General features: G+C 43.1%; 1 protein-coding gene across 1 annotated transcript in view; it reads right to left on the bottom strand.

Annotated features, from left to right (window-relative positions):
* Positions 1–1,411: 1,411 nt before the first annotated feature.
* The window catches only part of luzp2 (leucine zipper protein 2), a gene marked incomplete at its 3' end in the record, with an annotated part of 156,772 nt that continues 136,183 nt past the window's right edge, over positions 1,412–22,000 (bottom strand). The window contains exons 7-12 of the mRNA XM_079997302.1: positions 16,059–16,121; positions 11,357–11,431; positions 9,997–10,164; positions 3,824–3,913; positions 2,189–2,263; positions 1,412–1,495 (exon numbers count right to left, since the gene is read on the bottom strand). Of these exons, the coding sequence (XP_079853428.1) occupies positions 1,412–1,495; positions 2,189–2,263; positions 3,824–3,913; positions 9,997–10,164; positions 11,357–11,431; positions 16,059–16,121 (555 nt within the window). The remainder of the gene's footprint in view (positions 1,496–2,188; positions 2,264–3,823; positions 3,914–9,996; positions 10,165–11,356; positions 11,432–16,058; positions 16,122–22,000) is intronic.

Genomic DNA, 22,000 nt, shown 5'->3' with positions numbered 1-22,000 from the left:
CCAATGAAACCCCCCCTTCCCCCTCCCCTGACAACTGTGATCATCTAATATCATAATTTTCTGCGTTTACCCCTAAGGTATGTTTTAAGCGCAGTGTGAATACAAGGATGACATGTGCGTTTAAAAGGAGGAGACGGTCCTCTGGGATGTGCCAGACAGAATCTCATCACCTCAAACTTCAGAACATAATGAAGAAGAGGAGGAACGGCGAGACAAACGGCGAGACGAGTCCAGAGTTTCACAAAGATTGGACCGCAGAGACACAAATGTAAATCATGGCTGATTAAATTGTATTCCAGGCCATGATTAGCAACTGGTTTGCTGAGTGAATATCAATTGAATATAGATCCCCGACAGAAAGCCTGGGTAAATTAAGTGCTAAAATATTAATTCAACAAGTTGAAAAAAAAAAATAGGAACTATGCTTAAGATTAAAAAATTTTGAATAATTAGGAAAAAATGAGCTAAATTTGTTCTTGAACTCTCTTTGCTGACCATGCACAGCGATTAACTCTGTAAAATATTGATGTTCTTCATCAGTCCTGTTGCAGTCAAATTAATATTTGCCACATAATAGAAAACCGATGTGCAGCATAAATAATGACTAAAACTAATTTCCGCCAAACTTAAGAATTTGTGGCGTTGAGTATAATAATAAAAAATCTCTCTATAGAGTTGTTTCAGCTTATCCCAATGAATATCCAGACCATAATGAACTGAACTCAACTTTGATGGCACAGAAAATATACCAAATAATTCTACCTTATATCCCAATAAAATAAAAAGGGGTACTGGATAGCAGACTAAAAGAGAACTATTGCCAAACTCCTGCAGACTTACAAAGAAAACAAACAACATAGGCTGATATAATTTGAGATATGCAAAAATCGTACAAAATTCAATGTTTTTTTTGAGGTGTAACCCCACTGCCTATAATACGGTACAATTGCTCAGAGATTGCTCCGATTGCTCAGAGCTGATATGCAGTATTTTGCTGTAGCGTACCAGCGTGACTCTAGTCAATATGATGACAGCCACAGATACAGATAGAGAATATAGAATATTATATTTATTCAGAGTGCTGTGGATTTGATAGTGTATTTTTTTTTGTGGTGTCCACCACACAGGGCAGTCATTGCACTAAAAAATAATAAGAGCAATGAATGAACTGTTTGTGTTTGATATATTTGTACAGTGTATATTTAAACAAATTATGTGTATGTGCACAATTTCCGACCTACTGTATCCATCTACCTACTGTACGTACCTACCCACCTGCACACCTACTCCCAAACAACCAATCTAGCTACCTAACTGTCAACCTACTTTACATTACATTACATTATGTCATTTGGCAGACGCTTTTGTCCAAAGCAACTTACAATAAATACAGAATTTAGTTGGTTGAACACTACATGGGCTGCTGCGTTCTGGATGCACTGTAGAGGTCTGATGGAACAGGCAGGTAGTTCAGCCAGAAGAGCGCCGCAGTAGGCTAGACAGGAGATGACAAGTGCCTGAACCAGAACATGTGTCACGTCCCTTGTGAGGTATGGCTGTATTCTTCAGATGTTGTAGAGGGAAAACCCTCCCCCCACATTCAGACACACATAGCATTAAAGTAGTTATTTATGGCAGATTAATATAAAAAAAAAAAATGCATCTTTTTACAAAAATAAATGATATATATATATATATATATATATATATATATATATATATATATATATATATATATATATATATATATATATATCTTAAATATATAGATACCAAAACCGTACCGTTACCGTAGCCCAAAAACCATGATACATACTGAACGGGGGCCCACTGTACCGTTGCATCACTACTACCTACCAAACTAACTATCAGCTTCCAATCCACCAACCTACCTACCTACTTACCAACCTACCTACCTACCTTAAAGGTTGATAGGTAGGTTACCTATTGATAATTGATTAATTCCAATTGCATTGGAATACATTGGATTATATAACACAAAATAGCCTAGTGCCTTTAATTTGATCACTACTGTCTTTGTGCCTTTGAAACGCATGGAAAAAAAAGAAAACCTCAATATTCACCTAATTTTCCATATACGAAAATAGCCCAAAATATCTGCCCCCCATGCCCCATAACGGCTTAATGCGCCGATATTTCCACACAGATATTATCTAAGGCAGGTTACCTGGTGCTTGTCGAGCAGCTTTTTGCTGTCCGCTGAAGACTCCTCTGTCTGGTTTTGGAAGCATTCTCCCCCGGTCTGGTGGAAAAGAAGGACACATCTCAGTATGCAGAGCTAAAATATGCCAGATGAAAAGAAACGTAAAAATAGATGTTCATATTCCATGTGTACTGGTATTTAGTTGTCACTAAATGCTCTTGCATGCATGAAATAATCATAACGCATTCATTATATACAATATTTGACCGAGCATGACATCTTCCCCTCATACTATGACTAATGATATATATAGGATGAATTATCATGTCGGGCTAATGCATCCTGACATGCTGTAAACAATACGTTAGTTGGAAAATGTTAAAAAATGGGCCAGGCGAATGCCTTCTTGGAGCAGAAATGGACTGGCACTTTGAGATGATGTCTTCCTCATGGTCCAAAAAACCCTAAATTAGACTGATGTTGCAGTATTGCAACATCTTAATATTCTCAAGCACTTATTTTAGTTTGATATATTTGTCAATCTCCTCATGTTCTCTGGATCTTTTTGCACAGAAAAGAAATGTGCATTTATTCAGCTTGAGACAAAATGTTCGTCTGCATGTGGGATGGTTTGTATGCGGCCTTAAAGACAATATTGAACTTTATCGCGACATTATGATAACCAGAATCCCAGACAACATCGAAGCTCATGCCACAACATGGATATTACATCTATATATCTCTCAGTCCTGATGTGGAACAAATGATTCCTTGGATATCCAGGCTATCCTATCCAGGCTTATCCTAAAATAGATGGCTAACCTTCCCTAACACTTGCAGGCTAATTTTGTCCGAAGGATGAAATATGCAAACACACATTCCCTCGGTTGTGAGGTTCTGTCTTTAAAAGCCGCTCCTCAGACGGCAGAGAACTTCTGACCTTTCATTTTAAAACGGAAGCGGAGGAACTGTCTCTTTGTGTTTGTTCCGGGAGGACGGCGAGGATCTGGCGGCGGTCACGGGCAAAACACCACAGCTGAGTCTCTGTTTCAGGCGTGTCTCTTCCCATAAGGATCAAAACTTCCTCTTTGCAGGCCTGCCACAACGACACCATCCAACAAGCGACACCAGCGAACATCGTTTTTGGCAAGATTTCATTAAGGAAGGATCCTTTTTGACGGCTTTTCTGCCGAGAGTAATTTCCTCTCTGGATGACTTCCGCCTTGTACCCGCAACTCATATCGCAGAGAGGGTTTTATTGGGAAATACTTGTCAGCAACCATATGTCATGAAGCTCCACACGCAGCTTCACCTGAATCCTTCACCTCATCTCTTCACTTCCTCCCCCCTGGGTCCACGTTAAACTATCATTCAAAATGAATAGATTTGAGTGGTTGTTTAATGATGTGAAGAGGTGAGGGTGGGAGGAGGAGAGGAACCAGTTCTGGTGCTGCCGGTGAGGGTTTATATTACATGACTACATGGCTTTGTGGGATACTCCATTCCGATTGGTCAACAGCAGCAGTCAGTTATGGAGGAAGCGGAGGAGGAAGAGGAGGAGGAGGATGGTCTGATTTCCTGACAGGATCCAAACAGGACGCGGGGGAAAAGATCAAGCCACAGATCAGCAATCGGGCTGTAATGACTGTCGGGGCTCACCTTTTCCATCTGGCAGCTCTCTCTCCTCATCACACCCACGCTCACCGGAGGTTTACTGGATGACACGATTCTCTGGACTTTGGAAATATCCTGCCGAAAAAACAGAGGCAAATAAGAATCTTCCTTAAATGCCAAGTGTGGTCTGATATTCAGGTTTGAGACAAAAATAAGTGTACTCTTGCTAAGTATAAATACATTTTAGAAAGGCACCTGAATCAATGGATGAATCATTTGTAAAAGTAAATTAGAAACGATCTTTAATTTTTTTAAAACAAAAGTAAAGCGTTGAAAATCATGAATACATTTTTACCTGTGATCCAACTATGAACAAGGACACAGATTTCGTATAAATTCAGTCAAAGGAATATTAAGGATATGATTGACATTATCAGGCTAAAATGTCGTCTGTTACTGCATATTCTAGCAGTAATTTTATACATAGTCATAAAATATGCTGAAATATTGGTTTAAAGGAGAGAAGAGAAACTGCTGTTTGTCATTTCTACATCTACTATTTACTGTATAATGCTAAATTTGGTAACCTTTAGTGGCAAATACAATAGAAACATGTCACACCTAAGAGACCTTAATTCATAAAACATTCCAACCATAATAGACCAAAATATTACATTTCACAGCCCAGACCTGTTCCTCACAATGCAAATTGGAGATCATTTGCATAACTGAAGCTCAGTTTTAGTTATTTGATGACAGAAGCCCAGACTGAACATTTCCTCAAATATTAAATCTTTCTTTTCGACAACCTTTGAGGAATCCCTTCGACAGCCAATTAACTATAACGTTTGCAACACAAAAAGAACACTTTCAAACACATCTTGAAGTATACTGAAGGAGAGAGAGAAGCGTATGAAGTTTATTCATTGAAAACAATATGAGGCGTCAGATAAAGCATCACACATAACCCCACACTGAACAAGACGCTGTGATGGGCTGAACCCCAGCGAGGAGGAAGTGGTGAAATATCATTCATCAACATCAGCTATAAGGCAGATTTATTTACATTCTCGATGGATGGATGGATGGATAGATGGATGGATGGATGGATGGATGGATGGATGGATGGATGGATGGATAGATAGGTAGGTAGATAGACAGACAGACAGACAGGCAGATGGGTAGGTAGGTAGGTAGGTAGGTGGGTGGGTGGGTGGGTGGGTGGGTGGATGGATGGATGGATAGATAGGTAAGTAGGTAGGTAGGTTGTTAGTTAGGTAGCTCACAATCCCTCCAAATGCAAGAGTACCGGTCAGTAAACCGATAAAAGTTACATTTTAGGAAAGGTTCAAACAACTGGAAAATAAAAGATCTATCTACTGTATATCCAAAGAGTGATATCGACAGCGCCGTAATTACATCAATAGCCGCGCGCAACAAAAATGAAAGAGTGGCTGCTGGATGTGGCAAGGAGACTCCTTCAATATAAATAGTCTGGTTTATTCATTTGCCAAAGGAGGGTGGACGCTCAAATTATCCATGTGTCCAAATGGATGGTGGGCAGTGGCAACAAGACGTTCTTTCAATCCAAACCTTGCTACTTAACTTTGTTGTCTACCTTGTGTGTATACTGTACATTAAATCTAACTGTGGCCGTGTATTTTAAGCTTAATGTCCAATAGTCCACGTTACAAAATATTGTGCGACCACTCTGAGAATCATCCCCCTGAGAAGAGTCGCTCCTCTGTATTCTCGGCTCCTGAGAAGCTTCCAGAAGCCCGGCAGAAGGGCGTCGGCCCCGTCTCACACTGTGCTTCTCCTTCACTGGGTCAGAGCCGCTCTCCCGGGATCACCAAGCAAGACAGTTGCAAATATGAGAAGGGACGCCGCGGCAGCCAATCAGTTTCACATTCCATTCTCATATTGTCAGCTGATGCAACGTCTCTTCTTGTGAGTTCGGGTGGAGATTGGCTCCACTGGTGAAAGTCAGACCCCCCTCCCCCCCTCGCTCTCTTTTTGATAACACTGGATCATGCATTATTCCTCAACTTCTGAAAGCATCCATCTCATCAGAATCAGCAGAAATTCACAGTCCGTCTTTAGGAGCGAAGGGGGGGGGTGCCTTTTGAAATCCTTCCCTTTCCCAGCTCCGTCAGTATTTTGCTCAGTGGGGCAGGGCGGACGAAGCAGATAACTAGAATTCAGAGATTTTTTCTTTTTTTCTCTTTAAATCGCCGTAGGGAAACTTCTCCACCTGCAAGTGAGATGGAGAAGGAGGCTAATACGGCCTCCTACCCAACACGGTTACAAATGAATGCATTACATTATTTTCAGATCAAAAGCCTAAACTCCCTTCACAGCCACCACACAGTCGTCGTCCCCGCAGCGCCCTCGTCCACTCCCCAAACCGCTCCGCTCCTCGCCCGAGCGGCTGGGTAGCGCACGCCCGCAAGGTTGGAAAGGATATTTACTAAGACAAGGAGACCGTCTTCAAAAAGCAAAGCGTGCAGAGCGGGGAGATGAAACACCTGATTTCTCCACGGGCGCGGCGCCGCTGGGCATCCGAGACAACATCTCTGGGAACCACGAGGTGCTCGCTCGCCGAGAAAACTTCCCCTCCGATCTCGCTGATCGCCTCAACCTCCGGCTAATGAATTTTTCACAAGGCGGGAATGGAACATAAGTGTGTGTAATCTGGCTGAAGTGAACGTTTGGTCTGTAAGTGTATGCGCAAAAGAAACAGAACTCTTATCTGTCATGTTTACCGGAGTTTAAGAGCCGTTGGAGCGACTCAGAATGCCACCATTAAGCTGAAAGTGGTGTGTGAGAGTGTGTGTGTGTGTGTGTGTGTGTGTGTGTGTGGTGGGCTTTTGTAGCGTTTATCCACTTTGCGATTCCCAATCGCAGAATTTAGTTCGTTTAACATTTACAGTACATACTTCTACACCAATGTATATTTTATCGTCTACAGCAATGATGGGATGCATTCACCTTCTGCCCCCCCCCCCCCCCCCCCACCCCAGGATGAATGTGAAAAACCATTCGACTCGTAATACGTCCCCACCAATATCAGCGTGTGTCCGACAAGAACGCATTCCGCTTTTTGGATAGATGGACAAATAGAGGCAGAAGAGTGATAACAGATTTAATTATGTTTTGAAGCATATTGAGTGGGCTCCTGTTGCTCGGCAGAATAATTAGGCTTCAAACAGCCAAGTGGCTGACATTTGCCTCTCAGTCGTGAGATTGGTTCCCAGCTTGTGAACTGTGGGGATTTGCTTCCATTATGCACTGGAAGTGCTGTTGCGGCTTGCTTTGTTATATTTAATTTGGACCATTTATGGCGATAATTTAAATGAGCTGTGACCTCTCCAAATCCCCACTGCACACTCAGCCTGTCCAGATGGACGAAGCGCGGCAGTGTTTCAGCCGTGGCCCTCGAGGAGCTGTCATTGTTATAACCGTTTTTACACGTTAAAACCCTCATCCTCAGCAACACTGTGGATATTACATTGTTAGAACCATTTTGTTTTCCACCTTACCACACACAGTATACGCACATATTTTATGTCATATACTGACACATTTTTCTTCTTTGTTTGTTTATTGGTTTCTTTTTTATTGTTTATTTAAAGTTTGTCATTTTTTTTGCATGTTGCCACTTTATTCAAATAGTTTATTGCATATTTTTATATTGTTATTCTATTGTCATTGCATTGTTGCTACACTGCAATTTGAATAAATGTACAAAATGAATAAAGAATCTATCTATCTATTTGTCTGTCTGTCCATCCATCCATTAATCCAACTATTTACCTATCTGTCCATCTATCTATCTTTCTATCTATCTTTCTATCTATCTATCTATCTATCTATCTATCTATCTATCTATCTATCTATCTATCTATCTATCTATCTATCTATGTTTGTGTCACTGCTCAGGGATGGTGCTCACGATCTTGGGCAGCATATCTCCGGGCATAAAACAGACCAACTCCCACCTTAGTTTCATTCTTTCTTTATATCATCGCCGGCCGCCTCGTTATTCCGTCTCCCGTCGATAAAAAGCAGAACGACATCTTCACAACCCCTGTGATGAAGTGAGTGCCAGCTACAGCGAACATCTGGAAGTGCACATTAGTGCACGTGGCTTGGCGGAGGCCGTGGCGCCACCGTGATCCGAGAGAGAGATGCGAAAAGAAAGAAAGAGAGAAAGAAAGAAAGAAAAAGAGAGAGAGAGAGAGAGGGAGAGTCCTCTGGCCGGTGTGTCGAATCTATGAGGCAGAGTAGATTCTGACTGCGGCGAGGGGAGAAAAGCCTCTTAAAGACAGAGCCGCTCACCAGGATCACGGCAGATAAGGCTCCGTAGACGACTCCATGATTTCAAAGTGACTGCGGCACTTGTTTCTCAAAAAAGAGTGGAGTGGGCGGGGGTCACAAAAAGAACCCGAATACAATATCTGATTAGAGCTGAGAGGCCCTGCGCTCAGCCCTGGGACAAGGAGATGGGGAGAACGGGGCCGCTTGTTTTTTTTTTACGAACAAAAAGCAGGAGTTTATGCTGTTGAATTGAGTTTTTCGGTCTAGAAACGGGGCACCTTAAGGGAAACTTGAAGAAGAACAACCTTAAGTATTTTTTTTTTCCCACAAAAAAAAATTGAGGGATTTCAACCCCAAATGGAGAAATATACCATCTTCTCTCTCTGACGCTGTGACATTGGTGATACTTTTTTTGTCAAACAAATAATAAGTCCAACTTAAAGTGAAATTCCAACAGTAAAAAGGACTTTGCTTTCACCGCAATAGAGGCCACAGACCTTAGAGAGAAGATATAAATGACTTCATATGGACATTCCTATTATTCTTAAATTGTGCTCGCCCAATTGTCACGTTTAGTTGTGATTACGTCCATGTCTCCGCGGAGGGTGATTTTCGGGGGCATCACGCTGACAAATAGCCACTTTGAAGGGGAGCTAATAATCAGCTTACACGCCTAAATTGATATTGCCCGAAAATGTACGGTGCGAGCCGCATTGTGTAGCGAGGTGAGTACGGTACTTTGGCACCGAATTAGATTCCATTCCGCTGAGCCAGGAGTTACGACTTTAAATGAATCAAAAAAGGTTCTTAAAACCGTGAACAGGAGACAATTCCAACTGCCCGTTCAATCCAGTGTCAAAGCTTCACTCACATATCTGCATTACATTACATCTATTTTATTTTATTTTCCTACCTTGCTGAGGTAGGATAGTACGCTGCTATTCCGAGAAACTCAAAACAGAGAGGACAGGGTTCGTGAGCTTCTTTGAAAACAGCTCCCTGAATTCCAGATCGCACGAAGAAACCGTCGTGCGGTTTGGCAGATTGGATTTTACATAGAAACGGTTCTTTCGACACACAAATAAAAGAAAAAAGAGAAATACATTTAAAAAAAGCCCTGGGTGGATTTTGAGCTGCCTCCAAAATAAATTTGACAGGAAAGGGGAAACGCCGTCACCATCCCTTAAGAAAATAGTTGAGTGAAAGTTTGGCAAACGGCATCCTGTCTTCAAAGAGTATATACACCGCTTCATCCTTCCATGTAGACTGGAGGCAAGAATCTGGCCTGAGAAAAGTGTTTTCTTTTAAGTATCTACCTACCTACCACCTACCTACCACCTACCTACCTACCTACCTACCAATCTATCTATCTATCTATCTATCTATCTATCTATCTATCTATCTATCTATCTATCTATCTATCTATTTATCTATCTATCTATCTATCTATCTATCTATCTATCTATCAATCTAAGTACCATTAGTGTGGAATTCGTTCAAATACATTTACATTAACAGTTTGTAGGAGACTTTGGTTGTTACATTATTATTAATATACTTTCATATTCAATATTAATATGCAGTGAAAATACAGGACTTAAAAAGACACAGATTGAGAACGGAGGCTTTCAGAAGCTCTGCCAGCAACATTTCCGATGAGTTAAGAGATTCAATTGGTGTTCAGGGTATTCGTCTCCATTGATAACTTTCCAGACATCGGCACTGCCAACTTCACTTAGAGCATTTCAACTCCTTTAAAGAAAAAAAAAAAAGACCACACCAGAATAACTTTTTTCCTTCAATACCTGTTGGCTCCTAACAAACATCGAACTCAAAACAAAACAAAGAATTATATTAAAATATATCGATATATTGCGACTGTATTTTTTTGGGGATACCTTGGCGTGTGGCTGCTGGAAGGTGACTCTGGAGCTGTTGAGGAGCGAGGAGTATCTGAACAGCTGGGTGGAGGCGGTGGGAAACCTGTGGCTGCCACTGGGCTGGTTGTGCAGGACGGCCGAGAAGCAGATGTGGACCGTGTCCTTAAGAGCCTTCAGCTGAGACTCCTGAGACAGAGAGAATGGGGCGAGACGAGGGGACAATTCAGGCATTCCGTCCATAACACTGAGGGAAAAAAAATTCACAAAAGGATTGCGCGTCTTTTGCGGCCCCTAAACCCGGCACAAACCGGCGAAAATGCACCGCTAACTACGCTGCCACGCAAAAAAGCGACTCGGTGCACCGGTGCTATTTGCGCCTATTTCAATTGGGTATTAGACACACATTTGGTGAAAAATTGGCCCGTTTGTATGCAAATAGCGTTCAATTCACAAACACCGATGCCGATAGCCACGCGCAGATAGATTGAAATGATTACCGTCTGCATAGACCTGGTGGTAACTGCAACGGGGATTTTGTGATCAGCGATCGGATTTTGTCTCACCGTTACGTGTCCGATCGCAAAATCCCCATTGCGTGTAACGTGTAGACCGCTGGGGGTCTCCCCACGCGTGAAACACTGTGTTTGCGCCGTCATATCATTAGCACAATATCTTTTGTGAATCGGAAGCTAAGACAATGGAGATAGCAGGTGCAAATTGATGCGCACTTCACAGTGCTATTAGCTGCCGCAACTCAATTATTTCGCGAATTGGACCCTGAATTTAAATCCATACATCCTCTCACACAGTGATGTGCAATTGCATCGCTCATGATTGCACTTGATTTACTTATTTAGAAGTATCGACAGTGTTTGTTATCGTGTCGCTCCTCTCCGGCGGCGGCAAAACACTTGTGTTGAATGGTTTGATAGCAGCAAATTGCTTGGCTCACGCTGTGCATCTACAATAGTAACTTATTGCTGTTTTGTTTACTCACACACACACGCACGCACGCACAAACACACACACTTAATCTTTTCAAGGCATGCAAAGGATGGATTCAGACGTAATGCTTTCCTTCTCAATCACACCTTGTAGAGAGAGAGAGGGAGAGAGAGAGAGACATTGAACACCCATGCACCCTCCCCTGCCCCCCGGTAGATGATGCTCCATCCATCAGATTTTAATCAGACGACGCCTCTCTCTCTACAGGGGTTTTTTGTCATCGCAGATCAGAGCCGAATCTCAGAGGGAATTAATCGGAAACCAAACAAGCAAAAAAAAAAAAGAAAAAAAAAAAAAACCCTGAAAAAGCCAGATAAGCTATCAAGTGGAAATTAAAAAGAGAAAAAAAGATGAATGTTTATCCTTCGCTCACCTTGTCGAGTGCCGTCTTCTCCAGGTGCTCCTTGGCCACGCTTAGCTTCTGCTCCAGGTCCATTAGCTGCTGCCCCTGTAGCAACAACATTTTTTTTATAAACGAACCAAACTAGTTTGCCTCTGCTGATCTGCCGACACAACTTTTCGCTCCGTCACACAATATGTTCGAAAACAAGGAATCTCCCGTCATCACTTTTTTGGGGCCTGACCCTTTAGAGCTCAAGGCCTCCACAGAGTCATTCCAACTCAAGCGCCCGTGGTGTATTACACAGTGTACATTAGATGTCGGATAAACACACACGCAGCCACACACCACTACACTACTACTTTTTGCTTTCGTTAGAAGAGAACAAGCCTAAACACATACACATGTATAAGTTACACGTGAGGGGGCATTAAATAAATAATTAAATCGATAAATATAACCTTTATTTGTATATCACATTTCATACACAGCATGCACATCGGAGGGCTTTCCATTAATAGAAATAAATAAAATAGTATGAATGGAAAAAAAGCAAACAAGCAAAATGCATTTAATAACCATAAAGTAAATATTATACTCAAATAAAATGTTGTGGTCATTAATTGGGACCTTGAAGGATCCAGATCATTCCTCAGCCAATGAGTTCCAGTCGTTAATTCTCTTGAGCTATTTGAATTATGAGTCTTGTATGACTCCAAGCCATTGTCCAATAATTTTCCAAATAATAGTTTAGGGCCCTTTTAATGGATTAAATGAAGCGAAACATTGACGGATCACCATCATTCCTCAGAGAATGGTTTCTCTTGAATTCAGTGAATAACAGTAATACTCAAATATTTCTCTCAGGGTGGTTGAGTTAGTTCACATAATTCACAGAGGAAAAAACATTATGTATTACAGCATTTTGCCTCTCGATCATTGAGGGGTAACAGGTTGTGGTGCACTTATTGTCGGCGGGGGTTCGCGCTGGATCAGGGTTGTGGGGCCACTGAATATACCATGTCTGGGCTTTATGAAAAGAAACCTTCCTGCCGTTAGAAGAAGCCATCCTTCTTAATAATAGCGGATCCACTGAGAATGCTTACATCGTCGGGGAGCGTTCAGTGTTGAGTCAATGTCTCCGGTGCTATAATTGAATGCGTGAGCTGAACAATGAGTGGGAGTGGATGAAGAAATGGTATTCTATAACTGAGACAACTGGAGGGTCTGAAGGGCCTCCCATTACATTTACTGATTAAATAATCAGTAAGAACGTGGAGGACGCCCAATATATAGGGTATTATAGTGGCCTACTGTAGTACTGTAGGTGTAGTGACGCTGGCCTGGGAGATGAACTTTACATTGTGAGCTTTATAGAGCATCTTTTACAGGCCTTTCACCATGATTTACTGCCCCGGCTTGCATTGTGAAACGGCCAAGGTCAGCCATGTCAGAAAGGTATTGAGAAGGTTCTGACAAGGCTGTCTCTTAGATGGAGGTGGACGGAGTGATTGACTGTTTTAATTCTTTGAGCTGGTTTTCGGGAACAATCTGAATGAGACGGAGACACTTGGCACTCGAATCGGGCTTCATCTCGCTCAAACGGTATGCAAGGCAGGCGAGAAGTGATCATTTTAAATGCTAAGCATGTCTATCGCTGTGGCTCAATCGGTATTTTGTATTATATTTTGAGGTTTCTCATGGTTTATTGCAGCGAAGTCAAAAGTCAGTGGGAAGAATAACATTCCACTGCAATAGTTTTCAAGGACAGCAGCAAATCAGATTTCTCTAGAAGGTCTTTCTTCTAATTCAGGGAATTTGAGACCATGCCAGAAAGCCATTCATAGCTGTCAAATTATGCTCGACAGGCAATGCTAAGTAATACGTTTGAGGAATAATTCTTGAGCCATGAGCCCCAAGTCTTGTTTAAAGTACAATCTCTTTGTGGCAAATGGCATTCAATGGCAGAATAATTTATGACTTCATGGACTGAATTATTTTGAGAAAGATAGAGGATAAAGGTGATATCGAGTGGCCACTAAAGTACTTTCTATCAATGTGCTTCTTGCTATAAAATTTGAAAATGATAAAGGGCGTAAGAGTATTTTCTTTTCCCCAACATAACAGAGGACATTCCATTACAACTCACCATTTTTAAAAGCCGAATACAAACAATTTGGCCAAAGGAATATCGTAAGAATCACTACAGACACGTTCTTGTAAAGCATTCCATTGTGAACTGAGTCTTCTCAAAATAAAACCTCCCATAAAACATATTTTATCGTCATATTGAAGAAACACAAGCGATCGAGGAAAGGCATTTGCAAAAAGCAGTGAAGTGAGAAACAACCTTTTAGTACTGAAAATGTCTAGTTTCTTTGATAAATAACCTCAAAAAGTGCATGTAAAAATGCGGCGCGTTCACAGTTGGTTTGGCCACTACGCCTCCCTGCCTGTGTGTGTATGTGCGTGCACAGGCGGCGCAGTGCTTCAGCTTGTAGTAGAGCGAGAGAGAGAGAGAGAGAGAGAGAGAGAGAGAGGGCGAGAGACCAGTGTCCATTCCAGTGGAACCTTCTCCGAAGACTGCAAGCACATGACCGCTGACCCAGTAAAGGCGGACGTTCACGGGCGCGCTTCAAAGTCCAGCAGCATGTATTTTTAGGCTTAGCCCGTTTAAAATAAAAGGTGTGGGTCAGTGGGATACCAGTAACTCTGAGAGAGGAGGCACACGTCTTCATCAGGCTGTCATAGTTGTTTATTTCTTCACAGTCTGCCGACAACCAAAGCAGTGGCTTGAGGGGAAGATTTAAGGGTGGCATAGCGTAGCGGAGAGGTGCTGTGGAAGCTTTCGCCAACATTGTCTCCTGGCAGGGAAGCAGCAAAACAACATGGCATACCCCAGCTCCCCCTGTGACTGAGCCAGTGAAGGGGAACCCACATCTGCCAAGTGGTTAAGTAGACTGGGGCTGTGTGGATTAGATACTCACGATTCACTCCATATCTACCACCTCTCTCTTCTCTGTCCCTTACTTCCTAGAGTGATCCCAGGAACACTGCAAACTGCCAAGGGTTTGTGTTGTCATCCAGTGGGAAAGCGCTCATTTTAGTTGTCCAAATCAAATGATGACATTTTTAAATGGTTGTGCTTGCATGAAATTGTGGGTCACAATTGAACCTGAATTTGACCACGTCTTTGTAATCAGAACAGGCGGATTATCTAGGCATACCTATACCAATATCAATACCCGATACCTATTGAAATAATAAGCGACCAAGACAATATTTGTACAACAATTTCTGAAACCGTTCTCGACTCCTACTGGGTCGTGGCATTTTCCAAATACTTTTTTACAATGACATTGCTTCAGCCTCTTTGTGTTACGCTGTTATTATAAGAACTCCCACAACCAATCCCACCACATCCTAAAGTCAGGGTGGTGTCCGGATGACATTATGGGTTGTTTTTAATGACTCCATTCCACTTTTCATCCCCTACTCGGCATTTGAGCACCGCCACGGGGGGGAACGGAGATGTTTTTGTGAGTCCCAGCCAATGAGTTAACAACCGGTTTTCCCTTTGACATTTGGTAGGTCGAGAAAAAATGACTGCGGGTCATTTTCCGCATATGAATGGTGCTTCTGTTTGTTCTGCTGCCCTGCAATGTTTTACAAGTCAGCACTGAGGACCGTCAAATTAGCCTTCCCACAGTGACGGCAGATCACCGGAGCCCATAACACTTTAGAGGCCGTGACATTGAAGAACAAGGCCGTTTCGGGGGGGAGCGGCTGATGCAATTTAGTGTCACCGATTTATGGCCTGCGACAGCATTTCCAAACAAACAATTCCATTGATTGGTCGTTCACAGGTCAGACAAACAACAAACACAACAGCCGACCCAAGCCCCCAAACCCCTCGGCGGCCCAGGGCATGCAGAGGAGACGCAAAGTTCAATGGCTGAGCAATGAATCATTTTGTAACTGCTTTAAACAATCCCACCTGATCAATGTTGAGAAACGAGGGGTCAGAGGGATCGAATTGTAAAGTTTATAAAATGGCGTTATAGGGCATTTTGGCAGAAATGTCAACTGACATTTTTGGAACTTATCTCTGCAAACAAGAGCCGAAAGGTCAGCCACTATAACCGAAATGCGAATAAGTATTGGGCAAGGTACTTGATTACAAGAAAGCAGGGTCTCTTGCAAGAATAAGGGCTTCTTAGTCGGCAACCACAGATATCCATGTGTAAGCAATTTTCATACAGCATTTCTCAACCAAAAGAGCATAATTAATAAATATGTGGCATTGGCAGTTTTTGACGTCTTTAAATATGCGCTATTTATTGAATTGTACTAATACACTCTGTCATTATGTAATTTGATTCTGTTAGATTTTCCAATACCTCATACATAATTCCCATGCGGCGCACATCATTTATCAACACACTGTTGACTGATAGAGGTGGAATGGAAGTTTTCAGTGGAGGGAAAGGAGAACGGGTCTGAAATTAGGAGTGTCTTGTTGACTGTACTGGCAGTGTGCTGGCTGGAGGGCTCTCGGTCATTTCAAACTGAATTAATTGATTCAGTGATTGTGTGACCAACTGATGGGGTCATCCTTCCAAGGTGGCGTGAGGTGGCCTACCTGTTTACGCCCCCCCCCCCCCCCCCCCCCACACACACCCCCCGCCCTGCTTGGAACCACTATGAAAAGCCAGCCCTTTGAGTTGGAGCTTACCTTAAAAATTAAATCCTTTTTCCCGTACCGCAGTTCTTTCAGTTGAGCCTGGATTTTTTTGGACTGCAAGGGGAAGATAAGAAAATAAGTGTTAGCTTATTCAAATAGTGAAATTGGTTTTAGATCACATAGCAGGATTCTGCTGGTTGCGGCGAAAGGCTCCTTTGTGAGACTTTCCCTGGACCTAGTGAGGAAAAGAAAATATCAAATCTGCTCTTCACTAAACTGCAAAGCCCACACAATGATGCAGTCATGCACTGGCTCCCTGCCCACTGTCCTCCCACCACAGTGCCCCTCAACACACACACACAACACACACACACACGTGCGCGCACACACACACACACACACACACACACACACACACACACACACACACACACACACACACACACACACACACACACACACACTCTCAGAAAGACATAATACTCACAAAAGCACACACTTTCACAAACACACAGATGTAAACAAACACAGAGACAGATGCAAACACACAGGGTTGCAAACACATGCACACACTCACAACAACACACACACACACACACACACACACACACACACACACACACACACGTGCAGACACACACACACACACATACACACACACACACACACACACACACACACACCCACACACACACACACACACACACACACACACACACTGATGCAAACACACAATCAATAACACACAAATGCAAACACACAGATGAAAACACACACACATCCAAACACAAACACACTCACAAAACAAACACACACACAAATGCACACACTCATTAAAACACAGATACACCCACAAAAATGCACACATACTTTCACAAAAAACACTGTTTGGGCTGCAGTGTTTTGGCTGCACATCAGTCTCATGGAGCCATGGTCCATGATGTGAACATGCTCACAGAGCCTGAGCTTCAAACCCAGTTAAACAGGATTTAACCCCGTGACCCTCCAGACGAGCTCCAGTAGGAGGATATATAAAAAAAAAATGTGCACGCATCAACAACCACGGTCGGCTCCAATTGTCGGAGAATAAATGAATAGGTAAGTGCGTCACAGAGAAGTCCTCACATTTAAGCTCTTGTTTTTGTCGCAAAAGGAACACTAGATCAAAAATCAAATGTACGGCAGGGTATTATGGGTAAGCCTTCATAGCTCATGCCAAGAAATAATATTCAATTTGTTTAAAAAAAACAACAACAAAGTATTTGTATTGCTCTCATACGCGCCTATACACCAACTAAGCGCTTTATGAGATTTTGTTTTCCATTTTGGGAGTTTCTTTATCATATTACTTCTGTGATCAAAACACTGCCGTGTCCCAGGATAATAATTCCTCGCCGAAGTAATTGGATTTGAAAATTGCATCCAGAGACCACTCGTAAAACACTGTATGATTAAACAAACACTGACATAACTTTAGGACTCAAATTCAGTGTGTGAAAGCAATATATTTCATAAGGGGCGGCTGAACAGCCCCCCAAATGTTTCCAGTGTCCTCAGAAAAGTGCCAGCGCTGTGCGTGAACAATGAAAATCCAGTGGAGAGGCATGAAATAGCTGCTTGTCTGTCCCGCCCCAGGTGGTGTCCTCCCATTGAACGCTGAGAACAATATGTGCTGGAAAGATGCTTTTACTTTAATTAATTAATTAGTTACTGATGTCGCAAATCAAACAGAACAGGTTCCCAGTTCTCCAGTGTGGTAGTTCATTTCAAAACAAGCTCTGTTATCTATTTTCACTGTCCAATACTTCTCAATCTCAACGCAGAAGTTGAAAACCTGCGTCCATTAGAAATGTAAAAATAGGCAAATGTTGTTTTTGCACATGATATTGCAGCCTTTGTGGGACAACCTTTCACAGCATATTGTATAGTATACAAAACTAAAACTTATCATACAACACTATTAATGTGGCCCACTCGGCATCCACTGCAGCCTGGTCATCCAAAGGCTCAAAGGTATCTTCCTTTTTTTCCACGAAGGGATGTTTGCTGGGAGCGTTTCCTTTTCCTCTCTTGTTTTTCCATTTTACTTCTAAGGGTTAAGACTAGGGAGATGTTGGTGATTTCTATGTGAAATGTGAAGCTTGTCAAGCCCTTTGAGACTGTACTCTGGCCACTGTATATTAATGAACTTGACTTGACTGTACAGCCGTTCAAAATTGAATGCATACAGGGTTCATTTGTTGAGTTTTAAACACTTGAGCAAGAGGTGGTCCAGGGTTGCTTCAATTGTAAAACCATCATAATTATGTAATATATATGACAATGCAGTATATAAAACTAGGCTCAGCAGCTGCACTGAGTATCTGCTAGTTCCCCTTCTCCTCCATAAATAGATTGCCCTATTTGCAAAATATGTCTGAATGAGGCAGCCAGCGAATGGTTACCGGCAAATGTTTTTTGACTGATCGTGAATTTATCTTTTCAGTCAAGCCAAACTGACAAATTCAGTTAAGATGACAAAGCAGTCTTCTTTTTCTTCTGTGGGCGAGTGATCCTCCTCTCTTGTCTCTTCACCCTCTGTGCTCCAAACTATTTGCATTATAAATCTGCCATGCTGAGAGCCCGCTGCGTCGTCCAAAAAAGCCGAGCGTTCGAGCACCCGCACATTAAAAAAAATAAATGTTCAGCAGCTTCCTTTTCATTTCCTCCCGGGACTCAAAATGGCCGTGTCAGCACAGGGACCAGACGCCGCACTGTACTGTACAGATCAGGTGTTAGATTTAATATTACATGACGTCTAACTAAAGTAGTGCAGTGCTTTGCCGCCTGCCGATGTGACAGAGAGACTGACTAATATCCCTATGAATGGAGATTAAAATGTCTATTCTGAATTACACAACAACACAAGATGTGTGCACACGACGTGTGTGGGTTCTCCTACTTGTCCAGTTTATAGCCAGATTGTAATGCAGAACCTAAAATGACCTTTGTAATTATGCATCATCTACAGTACATAGAAAACATACAGAAAATGGAATGGAAGTCTAGGGTCTGTTATTTGTTGTCGAAATGTCACAAATTTGACACAAACCCTTTTTAGTCCTGTCCTGATGGAACTCAGCTTCATGCAGAAGGGGAGTGGCTCAAAACGTTTTTGTCCAGGGTGGGAGGCGTCGGCGCAAAACACTCCTGCTTGCATCAGGGTCCCAGAGTTGTACAGGTCCTTGAGAGATTGCAGATTGCAACCAATCACCAGCAATCACAAATGACACACTGCAGTCTGCCCTTGTCCTTGGCAGCAAGTTACCAGATGGTGATGGAGGAGGTGAAGATGAACTCAATGATGGCGGTATAGAAGAGCATCATTGTATTTGGCAGGTTGAACTTCCTTTGCTGCCACAGGAAGTACATCCTCTGCTGAGCTTTTTTGGTGAGGGAGCTGATTTTCAGCTCCCACCTGAGGTCCTGGGTGAATAAGGATCCCAGGAAGCAGAGGGACTCCACAGTGTCCACTGGGGAGTCACACAGGCTGATGGTGGTGGGTAAGGCTGGGTTCTTCCTGAAATCTACAACCATCTCCACTGTCACATAAGATGGTCTGTCTCCCGCCTGTTGGCGGACACATTCCCACCAGAGATGAGCCCAATGAGGGTGGTGTTGTCCGCAACCTTCAGGAGCTTGACAGACTCATGACTAGAGGTGCAGCTGTCGGTGTGCAGGGAGAAGAGCAGAGGGGAAAAAAAAGCAGCCTTGAGGGGAACCAGTGCTGATGGTTCCGGAGTGTGTTTTTCCGGGAGAATTGTTTTTGCCAGTTTCATGTGCTGCCTCCTGTCAGGCAGGAAGTCTGTGATCCACCTGCAAGTGGAGTCAGGCACACATAGCTGAGAGAGCTTGTCCTGCAGTAGAGCTCGGATGAAAGTATAAAAGGCGGAGCTAAACACAACAACATGATCCTGGCATGGGTTCCTGAGGAGTCCAAGTGTTGGAAGATGAAATGTGAGGGCCATGTTTACTGGATCGTCAACAGACCTATTGGCTCTGTAGGCGAACTGCAGGGGGTCCAGGAGAGGGTCAGTGATGGCTTTGAGATTGGACAGCACAAGGCGCTCAAATTACTCCATTGCCACAGCGGTCAGGGCGACAGGTTTGATATCTGTGAACACCGGAAAAAGCTGATCCGTACAGTTCTTCAGGGTGGATGGAGAGACAGAGTCTGGTCCGGCTGCTTTAAGAGGGGTCTGTCTCTTGAAGAGTCTGTTAACGTCTCTCTCCAGGACGGTGAGAGTCGTCATTGTGGTGGGGAGGAAGGGGCCTCTGAGGTGGGCAGCTATGGAGGGCACATGACCAGGCCCAGGCCCAGTACAGCCGTTTAGCTTCCTCCACCGCCTTGATATACCTGTACTAAGTCTCTTTAAACCCGTCTCTGTCCCCTCTCCTAAACGCCTCTCCCTTCTCCAACCTTAGATGTCTGAGTTTTGCTGTGAACCAGGGTTTGTCGTTGCTGTAACTCACCCTGGTCAATGATGGTATACAGCTGTCCTCACAAAAGCTGATGTAGGACGTAGCTCTGTGAACTCACCCAGGACTGTTGGTCCTGAAAACCTCCCAGTCAGTACAGTCCAAGCATGCCTGGAGATCCTCCACAGTTTCAGTGGTCCACTGCTTTGATGTACTCACAACAGGTTTAAAGAGCTTTAATTTCTGCCTGTATGTAGGAGGTGGACAGTGATGTGGTCAGAGTCCAAGTGCAGCTCGGGGGATGGCGTGACAGGCACTGCTTACTGTGGTGTAAAAGTGATCCGGAATATTCTCATCTGGGGAGGGGCATTTAATAAACTGTCTGCATTTGGGGAGTTCATGGGATGGTCCAGGTTGGTCCTCTCCACACACAGTATCTGGTTGGCGAGCATGTGCTTTGCCTTCTGCACATTGGCCTGTGGTGACTGGTTGGTGTAAACACCAACCAGTATGAATGAGACAAACTCACGGGGGCAGTAGAAGGGTTTACAGTTAATGAAAAAAAAAATTCCAGATCAGGAGAACATGCTGTGGATCACTGTCACATTGTTACACCAGCCACTGTCAGTATAGAAACAGATTTCACCTTTCATCTTGCCGGAAAGATCAGTGTGACAGTCCACTCTGAAGAGTTGGAAGCCCGCCACCTGCAGCACAGAGTCCGGTATCGATCCCCACAGCCACGTCTCCGTGAAGCATTGAACAGAAGATGAAGAAAAGTCTCTGTTCTTCCCAAACAGTAGCTGAAGTGCCTCCAGTTTGTTGCACAGTGAACGCACATTAGAGAGAAATATTCCGGTAATTGTGTGCAAAGTCTGTGTCAGTGGAGACGCACAAGCGCAGTCATTGCACCGGCGTGTTTCCCTCACCACCGGCGTTGGAGAGAGTGGGCCTTTGACCAGAATGTCTAGTAATTACACAGATGTGGCGATGAAAGTGGGAAATAAATATGCAGGGGTTGCAACCCTGATGTTCATGAGATCATCTCTGGTGAAAGAGCTCCGGGTACTGTCACGAAACACTTAGTGTACAAACAAAACAAGACAAAACAACGTGCACCAAAACACCGAGGCAGCCGTCTGTGGCGCCATCTTGGTAGGGTTCATGCTATTTAGCATGCAACATTTGTGTTTCATTAGCATCATTAAACAATTATCATTAAAACATGGTCGCTCAAATAGTATGCCAAAAGTACCAGGATGACAAACTTCAGCATGCAAAAACTGCACATTACACTGGTGAGCGTATCACTCAATTTATGCAAGGCCATGTATGTTGTATGCATAGCGTGGTCTTGAGGTATCTTTTTGCAAAGTGGTATTAATTACATGTTAATTTCATCTTTAAAAAACATGGTATAGATTTAAGATTTACAGGCATGGTTTGGCCCCAAGGATTCTTGCTGTTGTGTTTCTAATTACATTCAGAAATCATCCTATATTGTATTTCAGCTGTTCTTATCTGGATTTTAACAC

This window comes from Zeus faber (genome assembly GCF_960531495.2).
Source record: "Zeus faber genome assembly, chromosome: 3".
Lineage (NCBI taxonomy): Eukaryota > Metazoa > Chordata > Actinopteri > Zeiformes > Zeidae > Zeus > Zeus faber.
This window is presented reverse-complemented; position numbering and strand designations above follow the sequence as displayed.